The 12,612-nt window shown below is 53.8% G+C and overlaps 5 protein-coding genes across 5 annotated transcripts; 4 read left to right on the top strand and 1 right to left on the bottom strand.

The window, feature by feature from the left end:
• Positions 1-337: 337 nt before the first annotated feature.
• CCOS01_14283 (uncharacterized protein) lies at positions 338-1,429 on the bottom strand (the record flags this gene model as incomplete). The annotated part of the gene is made up of 3 exons (XM_060462427.1): positions 338-1,199; positions 1,255-1,355; positions 1,406-1,429. The coding sequence occupies 3 exons, from the start codon at positions 1,427-1,429 to the stop codon at positions 338-340; spliced, it is 987 nt and encodes a 328-aa protein (XP_060306912.1).
• A 335-nt stretch (positions 1,430-1,764) lies between these two features.
• Positions 1,765-2,541, top strand: CCOS01_14282 (thioredoxin; the record flags this gene model as incomplete). The annotated part of the gene is made up of 3 exons (XM_060462426.1): positions 1,765-1,840; positions 1,904-2,322; positions 2,386-2,541. The coding sequence occupies 3 exons, from the start codon at positions 1,765-1,767 to the stop codon at positions 2,539-2,541; spliced, it is 651 nt and encodes a 216-aa protein (XP_060306911.1).
• A 657-nt stretch (positions 2,542-3,198) lies between these two features.
• On the top strand, positions 3,199-6,681 carry CCOS01_14281 (uncharacterized protein; the record flags this gene model as incomplete). Its single annotated transcript, XM_060462425.1, has 1 exon — positions 3,199-6,681. One exon carries the CDS (start codon positions 3,199-3,201, stop codon positions 6,679-6,681), a length of 3,483 nt encoding a protein of 1,160 aa, XP_060306910.1.
• A 717-nt stretch (positions 6,682-7,398) lies between these two features.
• Positions 7,399-9,894, top strand: CCOS01_14280 (uncharacterized protein; the record flags this gene model as incomplete). The annotated part of the gene is made up of 1 exon (XM_060462424.1): positions 7,399-9,894. The coding sequence occupies one exon, from the start codon at positions 7,399-7,401 to the stop codon at positions 9,892-9,894; it is 2,496 nt and encodes an 831-aa protein (XP_060306909.1).
• Positions 9,895-10,793: 899 nt separating this feature from the next.
• On the top strand, positions 10,794-12,467 carry CCOS01_14279 (uroporphyrin-III; the record flags this gene model as incomplete). The annotated part of the gene is made up of 1 exon (XM_060462423.1): positions 10,794-12,467. One exon carries the CDS (start codon positions 10,794-10,796, stop codon positions 12,465-12,467), a length of 1,674 nt encoding a protein of 557 aa, XP_060306908.1.
• Positions 12,468-12,612: the final 145 nt, after the last annotated feature.

Below are 12,612 nucleotides of genomic sequence, written 5' to 3'. Positions count from 1 at the left end.
AGAGACTCTTTCAGTGAATAGCACTGACAATTGCTTTGGTCAATTTACAATATCATTGGTATACTTATGTCGCATCGAAACAAGCAATGAATCAATTTCCTACAAACTTGAATGTCATCCAACTTGCTGGATCCTCCTTCATGTATTTGGCATATCGAATGATGGCGCATAACGGGTCTCTCTGATATGGACAGTATTCTCACAATATTGCAACAGCCTGCACGATGAGATTTCATCAACGAAAGAGTCAGTTCATGGAATCAAACTTTTATTATGGGTATCATGTCTCCGTCAAGATGCCGGTCCAACACAGCGCCCCTGAACATCACAGAGCGTATCAGACCTCATACCACAACCTTCTCATGCTCGTCAACGCAACCCACAGAGCCTCGTCTGTCCTGATGTTGCGGCTGCCCTGGCCAGGCAGGATGTTGACCCAGTGGTCAAACAGCTCCTTGGCCTTTGAAGGACCCATATCCATACCTTCGAGCTCCTTGTCGTTCAACGCCGCATACTCGATACCTCTGGGTCCACCAAACGCAATGAGAAGATGCTTGAATTCTAAGGGCTCGGCGCTGGGGAAGGCCTCTGAGAGTGTGCGTCCGCGCTCCGATGTACCAACACTGACGTCGTAGCCACCCTCGAACTTGCACTCTGTGAACACCGCCGTCAGCGAGTTGGCGCGACGGACTTGATATCCCCAGTAGAAGCCGCCCTCCTCCCTCGGAGCCGACGGGTCGCACGCCTCGGCCTTTTGCGATCTCTGGTCCGGGTGGTACAGCGTCACGCGGGTATTGGGGGGGACCTCATCCTCGATCAGGACCTGGTCCTTAAGACCGACATCAATCATGGTGCCCCGGGGCGTTCCCTTGCCGGCGACGCCCTCGCGGTAGGGAAGCCATTCGGCCGGGTTCGGGTGGTGCGGCATCTCGAGCGAGGGCAGCTGGCTGGCGAGGCGCAGGTTCGGGTGGAGGGGGAAGAGCATCTTGCGCATGAAGGGTGGGACTTCGAGGTAGCCGAGGAGGTGCTCGAGGAAGTGGCAGGGGTCGATGTCGCCGGTGTAGGCTTTTGTGTCGACGCTCTTGGGGCGGGATTCAGTCGGGCTGTCGTCGAAGATTACGATCTCATCGACGGAGAAGACGGCGAGAGCGCGGGCGATGAGACCGGCTACGGAATTGCGGCGCTCAGCTGTAAGAGCACTGGAGAAGAGTTAGTATCTATACCAAAGACATTGGGCATGATTTGCGGTCGTACTCTGAGAGAATACTGCTGGGAATTGCAACTGAGACTGTCCACTTGCGGCCGCTACCGCTTTCTGAAGGGTCGACATAGCTGCCCTCGTCAGTCTTTCTCCTCTGCAGCAAATTAGCAAATGTCTGGGAAATTTTTCCGAATATGGGATTACCTTTGATCCTTGATCGTAGGCCATTTTGAAGGGGATTGGAGCGCAGGTAATTCTGGTAGCTCTGGAAATGTCGTCTTGAAGAAGAATTCGGGACAATGTTCGCAGCGTCCCAAAAAAGTTTCTGGGTGATGGTCCCGCTATCGATAATCCTGGGGTAAATCCGGCAGAACTGCGGAGTCAAGTCTGGCCGCCTTCCTATTCAGGTACCCGCCACCTTTCCGCTGGGACCAGGCCGCGAGCTATCCGTCAGCTACGCCGCGGACGACTCCCAAGGGTTCAGTTCTGTCCCCTTTCAACTTCGTGACACTTGCGCCAACGTATGAATCGCCCTCGTTACTTTGTGCCAAGTCATTGAAGCCATGAGTCTCATCAACATCCAGTCCGCCGGTCAATGGCAAGGCATTCTAAGCGGTAACAATATCGTTATCGCAGACTGTAAGTGGCCTCAGCAGCCGTCCCCCCGCGCATCCGAGAGATCGCTGACAAACACCATGACAGTCTACGCCGACTGGTGCGGCCCTTGCAAGCAGATCGCACCCCATGTCGAACGTCTCGCGAAAGAACACTCCAAGCCGAACAAGGTCGCCTTCTGCAAGATCAATGTCGACAGCCAGTCCACCATCGCCCGCACTCACGGCGTCAGCGCCATGCCCACCTTCATCATCTTCCACGGCGGCCAGGCGATCGAGACCATCAAGGGCGCGAACCCGCCCGCCCTCACACAGGCCATTCAAAACGCGCTGAAGCTCCCTGACAAGGGCGGCCGCTCCGCAGCCTCGTTCAAGACCCCCGGCCGGACGCTCGGCGGGGATAAGCCCGCGCGGGCTAGTCTCCAGCGGCCGTTTGCTTGGCACTACCGCGATATTCTGAGCAACATCATTACGTTTATTGGATTGTATCTGGTGTCTCTGTTTGCGGTACGTTGGTTCACGGTCGATCCGAAGGGGAGCAAGAAGAACCGCCTGCTGACGGACTGGTAGATTGATCCCCACAAGGCGGCCGAGATGTCGCAATTTAACCGCGTGAACCCGCCCCCACCGACGGTCAAATCCACAAAGAGCGCTGGCCCCGGCACGAGACAGCCGCCGAGGGGACCAGCTTTCAAGACCCTGGCTGATTTGGGCGGCGATGAATGATATGATCGATTACAGGCGAAAGGCGTTTGGGGCTATTTATCTGAGAGTACATAGAAGCCCCACTGGGCTCCAAGAGCATCCTTCCATTGATTATTATACACGACAAGTTCCATGATCCGTCGCAAGCGATTAGTAGCCTGCTAACTTGCCTCTACCAAGCTATCGCGGGCTAGCATCGATAGAGTACATACCTCGTTTTCAGCCAATTCGCATCGTTAGATTGGAGGAACCCTTCGTGACTGTTCATGCTCCGGATAAAATGGCAATCGGGGCGCAAGCCAGACAGTATGGGGCTGAGTATCCATATTGAACATGCTGCATTCTGCAGGCGCTTGCTTGGGGCCGCAGCTGCCTTCGGTCAACGTGAGGCTGGCGAATAGAATCTCTGTTGACGGGGTTTGTCCTGCTTATCCGCCCCTCTTCCACTGACTGCCTGGTCTAGCGGCTTACTACTTCTCTAAGCCTGGTTTCCATATCATTTCTACTTCACCGTTTCTGCCCTTGTTTTCTTCCCATGCACTTATTGTTACGTTCTCTCATTTTTTGAATCAGATTTCCTCTGTCTCGGCTCTTGCTCTTGCTGAGAGCCCCGAGAGCATCCTCCTGAACTTAGGATAGTAGACTTCAAAGCTATTCCAACCGGCTCCCTCGCCTCACATGCATCTCATCAACGTTCATACCCGGTTACTGGAGGAATTCCATGCCGACAAACCGAAGTATGCCATCTTATCACATACTTGGGGGCCAGACAAAGAGGAGATATCTTTCCGCGAAATCAAGCAAGGCGACACAGACAAGCCAGGAATCGGAACGATCAAGCTTGAAGGTTGCCTGCGACAAGCCAAAACCGATGGACTCGACTATGTCTGGATTGATACTTGCTGTATCGACAAGACCAATGCCAACGAGTTGGGCGAGGCGATCAATTCCATGTTCCGCTGGTACCAGGAAGCAAAGACATGTTATACGTTCCTCCAAGATGTACCCTCGAAGGACAATCCCAAGTGGAAATCCAAGTTTCGAAAAAGTCGTTGGTTCACGAGAGGATGGACCTTACAAGAGCTCCTAGCCCCGAGCGAGCTCATGTTTTACAGTAGCGACTGGCGAGCTTTGGGTACAAAGCTGCAACTGTCCGAAGTCGTAGGAGACATAACAGGTATCCCGGCACGGTTTTTACTGGGTGCTTCCAACCTACGCGAAGCAAGTGTGGCACAACGCATGTCTTGGGCTTCGAATCGAGAGACCAAGAGGGTAGAAGACATTGCGTATTCGCTTCTGGGTATCTTCAACGTTGTCATGTCACTGATATATGGAGAAGGCGATGGTGCTTTCATCCGGCTTCAAGATACGATAATCAATGCCACCACAGACGACTCAATCTTGGCATGGGGCTTGCGGCCACAAATCACTGTGGCAAATTCTAGAAATCGCCCAAGGGATTTTGTTGGGGGCATTCTAGCCTCTTCTCCTGCAGCATTTGCAGGCTGTGGGAAGGTTGCATCCAGGGAAAACCGCACTCCGACGATAGAGGGTAATATTTTACGCGGCTACCTGAAACTGCGAATACCACTTCACTCTGATCGCTCCGGGGTCACATATGGCCTTCTCAGCTGTCGATACGACAACGATGGCAGGGAAAGAGTAGTAGGGATTCCTCTTTCCCGCATTGCGCCGGGAGAGTCAGGTGGCGAGTACGTCAGACCAAAGAACAGCAAGACAACAATGTTGCCAGACGTGGCGTGTGATACACCAGCATCATCCATACATGCTTTGGCGTCGATTAGTCCCGAAGAAACTCGTGTGAAGGACTGTCGCTATGGATTCTCAGTCGAAAACATATTCACCGAAGGCCTCGAGTTGATCGATGTCTGGCCGACTGAATGTTGGGACAAGGATAATGCTTTCCTCTATACCGGCATGGACTTCCACAACGAATCGACTCAGCGAACATGGGCCAGACTTCGACCTGCTCATTCTGAAAATGATTCAAACGACTTTGTACTTGCGCTAGAGCTCACATCGACGAAGACTCATTCAGCTGCAAAGTGTCACGCCATGATCGCATCAAGAAGGACGACCCTGAAAAAGATTGCATATGCTCCGCTCGTGGAAGAATACACCTTTGGGAACGGAAGCGCCTACAACGGGATCATGAGTGTTCAAGCTAAAGTCTCTAGACAGCGACATGGGGCAGGCGTACATCCGGTTTATGCCGTGACTGTGGTTCCACAGAGCAGCCAGCCCAAGTCCACTGTTAATTTGACGTTTGAGATTGAGCTTCTCGATCATAGCGTAAACGTGCAGAGCATCTTCCGGGAAAGTCAAGATATAACGCCAAAGCTTAACAAGTCGATTAGCTCTGTAGAGACCGAGGCAACAGCTCTTGACTCCGCAAAAGCACGACTCAGGGATGTACAGCGGCAGCTCGAGCAGCTAGAGGCAGAGAAGAGAGATCTCGTGCAAAAAAAGGAAAAATCCGAAAAAAGGCTAGAGTCGTCCTCCCGAGACAAGGAAAAGTACGCCTCAATGGAGAAGAAACTTCTTCAGACGCTTTCCACGGCGCAAAGAATGCACTCGGCCAGCGGAGAAAAGAGGGCGTCGCAATGGAAAGACTCTGTTGTGACCTATCTGTCCGAAGATCTTTTCAAAGCCAAGAAAAAGCAAAACGAAGCAATCCAGTCCACGGAGGACGTACTGCAGAGGACGTTTCTACAAGCAGTCGTCAAAGGAAACATAGCCGCGATGCAGTTTCTGAAAGATTCTCTTCCAAGCCTCGACTTCAATGATTCTAAAGGACGCGGTGCTCTAGCGTGGGCGATTATCAAAAAGAACCTGTCGGTTGTGACTTGGCTGATAGAAAATGGCGCCAGCGTCAACGCAAAGGATGGCTATAAGAGGACACCTTTAAGTCGGGCTTGTTCAGAGAACTTCTTACCAGCTGTCCGGCTGTTACTTCACCGGGGTGCGCATACCGAAGACAAGGACCAGGATGGTCGGAGGCCTTTACATGTTGCCATTCGCAAAGACAATATTTTGCTCACGCAGTGGCTGTTGGATCGAGGAGCAGATATCGAAGCCAAGACGGAAAATGACGAAACGCCACTGGAGCTTGCGGTCTCGGCAAAGTCCATTGCATCAATAAACCTGCTCCTCGATCGAGGCGCAGATCTCGAAGCACCGGGTTCGTATGGGGCGACTGCTCTGTGCAAAGCTGCCAAGTACGACGATAGCCATGACAGTGCTGTCCTGCGTGTCTTGATTGATCGTGGAGCCAATATCAAAGCACGCAGCAAAGATAAGAAATGGACACCCTTGCATTATGCAGCAGCATATGGGTGTACTGAGGCTGTGGAGTTGCTCCTCAGAGAAGGAGCAGACGTCACGGCCAAGAGCTCGTCAAGTGTTACTCCGTTGATGAGTGCAGCCGAAAACAGAAGGAACTCTGGGCCTCTCCGCTCGTTGATAGATCACGGCTCGAGTAACGAAGTGATTGAGAGCATAGGGGAAGAATTGCTAGCCTCAGCGGCACGGTATGGATGTGCCGAGTCTGTCAAGTTGCTGCTTAATCGGGGGGTTTTTATCGACTGTAAAGACGAAGATGGATGCACACCTCTAGCAAACGCGGCTGAGGAGGGCAACAAGAAGACAGCCGAAGCACTGATTAAACAAAAAGCCAAAGTAGACAGCAAGGATGCGAACGGACTGGCTGCCCTCTCTTTAGCGGCGCAGGCTGGGAACGTAAGCCTGGTCAAGTTGCTTGTAGAGGGTGGTGCTAGGATTGATCGGAAAGACGAGACGGATGGCCGCACTGCACTACATTGGGCCGTTCTAAAAGACCGAAAGGCTGTCATTGAGGAGCTCCTGGAGAGAGGGGCCAACATCGAGGCGAGTTCAAAGACTGGACACACTGCAATTTACTACGCCATCCGCAACGGCTTCGAGGCGTCTTTCAAGCTTCTCCTTGAGAAAGGCGCAAGTCTCACCGTGGAAGGCCCCCATGGGAAGACCCCCCTGGCGTATGCCCGGGATGTGGCTCAGAAGCATAAGAAGATTGGGAGTTCACCGGCAATGAAGGAAATCATCAAGTGTCTAGAGAAGCAAACCTCGGAAAAGGACAAAGCCAGAATTGTAGAGGCATGATTTGATATTAGTGAGAATAGATGATACAAATGAAAGATAGGCTCTTTCGAATTACTTGAATCTCGTTCACAACCACATGTCCATACAGCATCGAAGGTGGCCAGTGAACAATCGCCCTAGTGAGCTCTATTGACCTCGACCTAGACACGCTGTAAATATGTTAACTATTTCTACGGAAATTAAAGAACATCTAATTTCAATAGCTTTCGGCGAATAATGTAGGCTTATTCGTTAGGTCATTTTAGAGTGAGCTTTTGTAGCAAGATGCTACCAAAACCCCACAGCTTAGTGCTTTGTAAAAGAAGTTGGGAACTTGAAGGCAGTCCATTCAGAATGATGCGTGGAAATACCCAAAGTACCTGATAGATGGAGACGGAACTTATAAGTAAAGCGCAATTGCATAAACTTGAATACGGAGTAAAAGATGGGTCCTTAAGCTCTTCAGCTAATACATGTTACTCGTCATGCGTCTGTCACTTTGTTTCTGGATTTGTTGTAGCTTGAGATCTCGAATATCTGAAGTTGAATCCATGTCATGCTTGGTAGAACAGCATTGTTGTCGAAGCCAATCGGGAGCGTCTCATTTCCAACAAGTGGGGCGCCGATCTTTGAGCTACCCAAATTTCAATGCTCCATGCGACAGCTCCTAAAAGTTCACGGGCGACTTTTCTCCTTGACAACTTTGCGTTGCCACCAATCCACACCCAAAAGGCAATCATGTTGACAGCAGGTGGTCTCCGAAATGCCTGTCCCAGCTGTCGAGCTCGATTATTGAGCTTGGCCGGAAATACACTAGCTGGTTCATCCCCCGCAGGCCGACAGCTTCGATCAAGCTTCCCACGACAGAGCAGCTTAGCTGCGACACGATCATTAGACCAACACGCAAACACCCGCAGGACGTTTTCAACAACATCACGAAGCTTCCAAGACCCCGAGTCCAATCGCAACGATGCCGAACTACTCGCGCGCACCGCCGAAATTGAGAAGACGGTTCGAGAGGCGAGGCAGCGATTCCGAGATACACTGCCCAAGGGGTACCTCAGCGAGGAGGAATACACATTATATGAGCGGTGGTATGGGCCGCCTCTGCGGGAGACGTCCCCAGAGGATGTAGGAATACAATACTTGAACGATGAGCATTCTGCAGGCGTTCGACGAGGCAGGTCCGGTAGCCCAACTCTGCTGCGCCAGGTCCAGGGTGACACACTGCAAGAAGTGCAGTACGCCCGCAAGAAGGCGGAAAAAGCGGCGGAAAACAACGACGAGCAGGTATCCGAGACGAGTGATGAGCTTGCTGCTGCTGCTGCCGAGGTCATAGAGCCTGAGCCGACCGAGCAGGCAGCGCCAGAAGGCAGCGACAAATACATCAACATGGTGGCGAGAAACAAGAGGGAGTATGACGCGCTCATGATGCTGCAAAAGGATTTCGAGGCCAACGCCCGCGCCGTGGAGGAAGAAAATAGGGAGATGTTGGAGGAGGACGAAATGCGGGACGAGGAACGGGAGTTCGAAGAGGATGAGGAAGAAGAAGAGGAATTCGACGAGAGCCAGGATGGCATCCAGGATCAAGGGACTTCGAAGCGGGCAGGACGTCTGCACCCATTCTCGAGGGAGGGCCACTTCTCGACAAACCCGAGCACAGTCAGTCTGCCGTATGGCGGATACATTGCACCGGTCACATCAATGCTCGACAGAACAGACATCAAGCACGTCAAGGAGGCTGCTGAGAAGGCATTCGGAGGCCCTGGCCTGCCCCACTCCCCCGCTACCCCGGCGTCTAAGATGGGCATGGAACAACAGGCCATCGGCATGGCTGTCTGGCAGAACAAAATGTCTGACATTGAGGCGGACGCCTTCGTATCTGCCTTCCTACCCCCCGCCTACGCCTCGGCCATGGGGAGCTTGGTCGAGGTTCGCAAACGCCTGGGCACGGAATGGCTGCGCAATCTTTTCAAGAACGGGAGTGGGCCTCGCGTTCTCGACGTTGGCGCTGGTGGTGCTGGTCTTTTGGCCTGGCAGGATGTGTCGCGCGCCGAGTGGGACGCCATGAAGTCTCGCGGAGAGGTCACTGAGAAGAACCCTCCCGGAAAGCAGAGCGTGGTGGTGGGATCGGAAAAGCTGCGGACTCGCGTCACTAAGTTTTTGCAGAACACGACTTTCCTCCCCCGTCTTCCCGACTACCACCACTCAGTCGAGAACGCACACCTTCACCTGGATGCCAATGAAAACCCCCAGCCGAGGAAGATGTTCGATATCATCATCGCATCTCACCTGATGCTTCCCGTCAAGGAAGGCCACAGACGGAAGGCTATTCTCAACAACATCTGGTCACTTCTGAATCCCAACGGCGGTGTCTTGATCTTGCTGGAAAAGGGCCAGCCGCGCGGTTTTGAAGCCGTGGCTGATGTTCGAGAGCGTCTGCTCACTGAGTTCCTCATCCCTCCTGGAGGTGAAAATCTTACCATGAGCGAAGAAAAGAACCCGGCGTTCGAGAGAGAAAAGGTGCCTGGCATGATTATTGCGCCCTGCACAAACCACCGCGGGTGCCCGATGTACCAGGTTCCTGGAAAGAGTACTGGACGTAAGGACTTCTGTCACTTCAACCAGCGCTTCGTGCGTCCGCCGTTCTTGCAAAGAATCATGGGCGCAACACACCGCAACCACGACGATGTGCAATTCAGCTACATCGCTATTCAGCGCGGCGTCGCAGCAAAGGACGGACCGCTCGCCGGCGCAGAAGCCGCCGACCGGGCCTTTGAGGGCTTCGAGACGTCCGAGACGGCACCCGACATGCTCTCTCTGCCCCGCCAGATTCTCCCGCCCATCAAGCGTCGCGGCCACGTCACGCTCGATGTGTGTACGCCCAACGCGCAGATTGAGCGCTGGACGGTGCCGAAGAGCTTTAGCAAGCAGGCATATCACGACGCCCGCAAGGCCAAGTGGGGCGACCTCTGGGCGCTGGGCGCGAAGACGCGCAACCGTCGCAACGTACGTCTGGGCAGGCCTGAGGTGCTCGATGACGGCGGTCTTAGAGCCCAGCGTCAAAAGGCGGCTGCTAGCAAGAAGAAGAAGGTGATTGGTGTCGATATCAACGAGACGGGTGTTATTGGCTCGGATGAGGCCAGAACAACAACTGGGCCGCAGCGCAAGACGAGCAGGAAGGCGGCTCGCCAGCAGCTGTTGAAGAGTCTGGCCAAGGCGGACGAGGAATAATTGTAAGCTTGAGGTGTAATATTAGGTTTGTGTACAAAAAAACGGGCGGGAGAAGTATTGTATCAACACCACGAAAACCGAATAGATCTTGGATGGGCGGGAATGGAGGCATATCACGGTCTGCCTTGCTTTGAGGTACTAAGGCACATAACTCAGAGGATGAGCCAACCACATCATGTTACAATACCACAACTCAATGATTTGACAGCTCTTTTGTAAGGCCAAGCATGCAAAGCGCAATGGTTATCTGATGTCTAAACCAAAAGTGGCGGACATGGTGTTTGACACCGGAGATGCATCGGCGAGCACAGGTCGAAGGAGGGACGGTAAGTTAAGGATCTCCGGCGACGGCTCCGCGGGAGTCGGTCACTAATGCCGCTGATTGGTCACGCCATCGCCCTGGCCCTTCAGCGCGTTTGCGGTGGTCACGGTGCGGGTGGTGCGCCGATAAGGGGATCAGGGCCACTGGGGCGGACGGCTATCGGGATGGTGTCATCGCCAGCGAATGAAAATTTGGCCAACCAACGTTTTTTGCCCGCCGCATGATTGGGTCCCACGGGCCCCCGGCCGTCTTCGGGCTTTGGCAGATTACCTTATTAGTTAGCTTCACTCAAATCTTGGGGGAGGACAATGAGTGAGTAATTCATATCAATGCTTTATTTCTCTATTTGACTTCAGAGTTATGAGAGTTTGTTGATTCTACTACTCGTTCTCGATTCATTTCCCATCCATCTGGTCTCACTTGGACTATTGGTTCTTCGACTACGACCTCTGTCGCATACTCCACTTAGACGACCCTCACTCGACCATCTGGAGAGACGGGGATCGTGTACTTGAACTCGAGAGAAAAAGAACAGTAAGGAGAAGAAGACTCATCGTCTTCACTCGCACAGCCCAAGATGGCGACAACGACATCTCTCCTCACATCACTTAACTGCAAGGGCAACACACATCTCATTATCGGCACAAACCCCCTCGCCGCAGCCCGCTGCACACAAACCATCAACGCTGGCGCAACCCCGATCCTCATCGCCCCAGACACACAAGACCTCCACTACGGCCTCCAGAAGCGCATCGACGCCGGTGAGGTGACATGGCACAGGAAAGCCTTTGCCGACACAGACCTCTTCACTCTAGGTCGCGACGAGGTTGATAATGTCGTTGATGCCGTCTTCGTCACATCTTCTTCCTCCCCGCAAGCAGCTCAGATCTCAGCGCTGTGTAGACGGCATCGTATTCCCATTAACGTAGTCGACGCGCCGCACCTCTGCTCATTCTCACTTCTATCGACACATACCGATGGGCCTCTACAAATCGGTGTCACGACAAACGGGCGCGGCTGCAAGCTCGCCTCCCGCATCCGGCGCGAAGTCGCCGCTGCGCTTCCCCGGGATCTAGGTGCCGCCTGCGCGAGGCTAGGCGATGTACGCCGGCGAATCCAGACTGAAGACCGTCTCGCGGCAGACGAAGTCGACGATTCGTTCGACCAGACCGCATCATTCAACAAGCTCGTCACTGCGGCCGATCTCGATGCGGCGAAGAACCGGCGCATGAGGTGGCTGAGTCAGGTATGCGAGTACTGGCCCCTGAAGCGTCTTGCCGCCATCAACGATGAGGACGTTGAGTCTGTACTGAAGTCGTATTCTGGCTTCGGCAACCCATCAGAGGAGGCGAGACCACCACCGGTCATCGCAGCAGGTGGCGCAGCACGCCCGCAGCAACAAGGGAGAATCATCCTCGCAGGCAGTGGCCCAGGACACCCAGACCTCCTGACCCGTGCAACCCACAAGGCGATCCAGACAGCAGACCTCATCCTCGCAGACAAACTCGTCCCCGCGGGCGTGCTAGATCTCATTCCGCGCCGTACTCCCGTCAAGATTGCGCGCAAGTTCCCAGGCAACGCAGACCAAGCCCAAGAAGAACTCCACGAGCTCGCGCTGGCGGGCGCAAAGGAGGGCAAGACGGTGTTGAGGCTAAAGCAAGGCGATCCCTTCATCTACGGCCGCGGAGGAGAGGAGGTGGCGTATTTCAGAGAGCACGGGTTCGGGGAGCGGGTGACGGTGCTGCCGGGCATCACATCGTCGTTGAGCGCGCCTTTGTTTGCGGGAATTCCGCCTACGCAGAGAGATGTCGCGGATCAGGTCCTTGTGTGTACCGGCACAGGGAAGAAGGGCAAGGCGCCGACGCCGCCAGAGTATATCCCCAGTCGTACGGTTGTGTTTTTGATGGCTTTGCATCGGATTACGGGATTGGTTGGGGAGTTGACGACTCACCTCGACTCGGAAGTTGCTGCGCGCGAAGGGGAGGAGAAGAGCACACCGAAGAGGGCGCTGTGGCCGAGGGATACGCCGTGTGCTGTTATTGAGCGGGCGAGTTGCCCTGATCAGAGGGTGATTCGGACGACGTTGGGGTATGTTGCTGAAGCCATTGAGGCTGAGGGGAGCAGGCCGCCTGGGCTTCTTGTTGTGGGTAGAGCATGTGAGGCGTTGTATGAGCGAGAGAAGGGAAGGGCGTGGGCTGTTGAGGATGGATTCAAGGGATTTGATTTTGAGGAGCTTTCTGGCTTGTCATGATATTTCCCTTTCCGTTTGAAGGTATTTGGAAGGTTCCCAGTTTGCTCCTGAGCCATGACTTCTGCGTCGGTAGTTTCTTGATATCATGGGTTCGTGCGAGTACGGTTAGACAAATACCTTCCGGGAACGAGGCATTGCAAGGCGC

Source organism: Colletotrichum costaricense (assembly GCF_030867565.1).
Source record: "Colletotrichum costaricense strain IMI 309622 chromosome Unknown Scaffold_20.1, whole genome shotgun sequence".
Lineage (NCBI taxonomy): Eukaryota > Fungi > Ascomycota > Sordariomycetes > Glomerellales > Glomerellaceae > Colletotrichum > Colletotrichum costaricense.
This window is presented reverse-complemented; position numbering and strand designations above follow the sequence as displayed.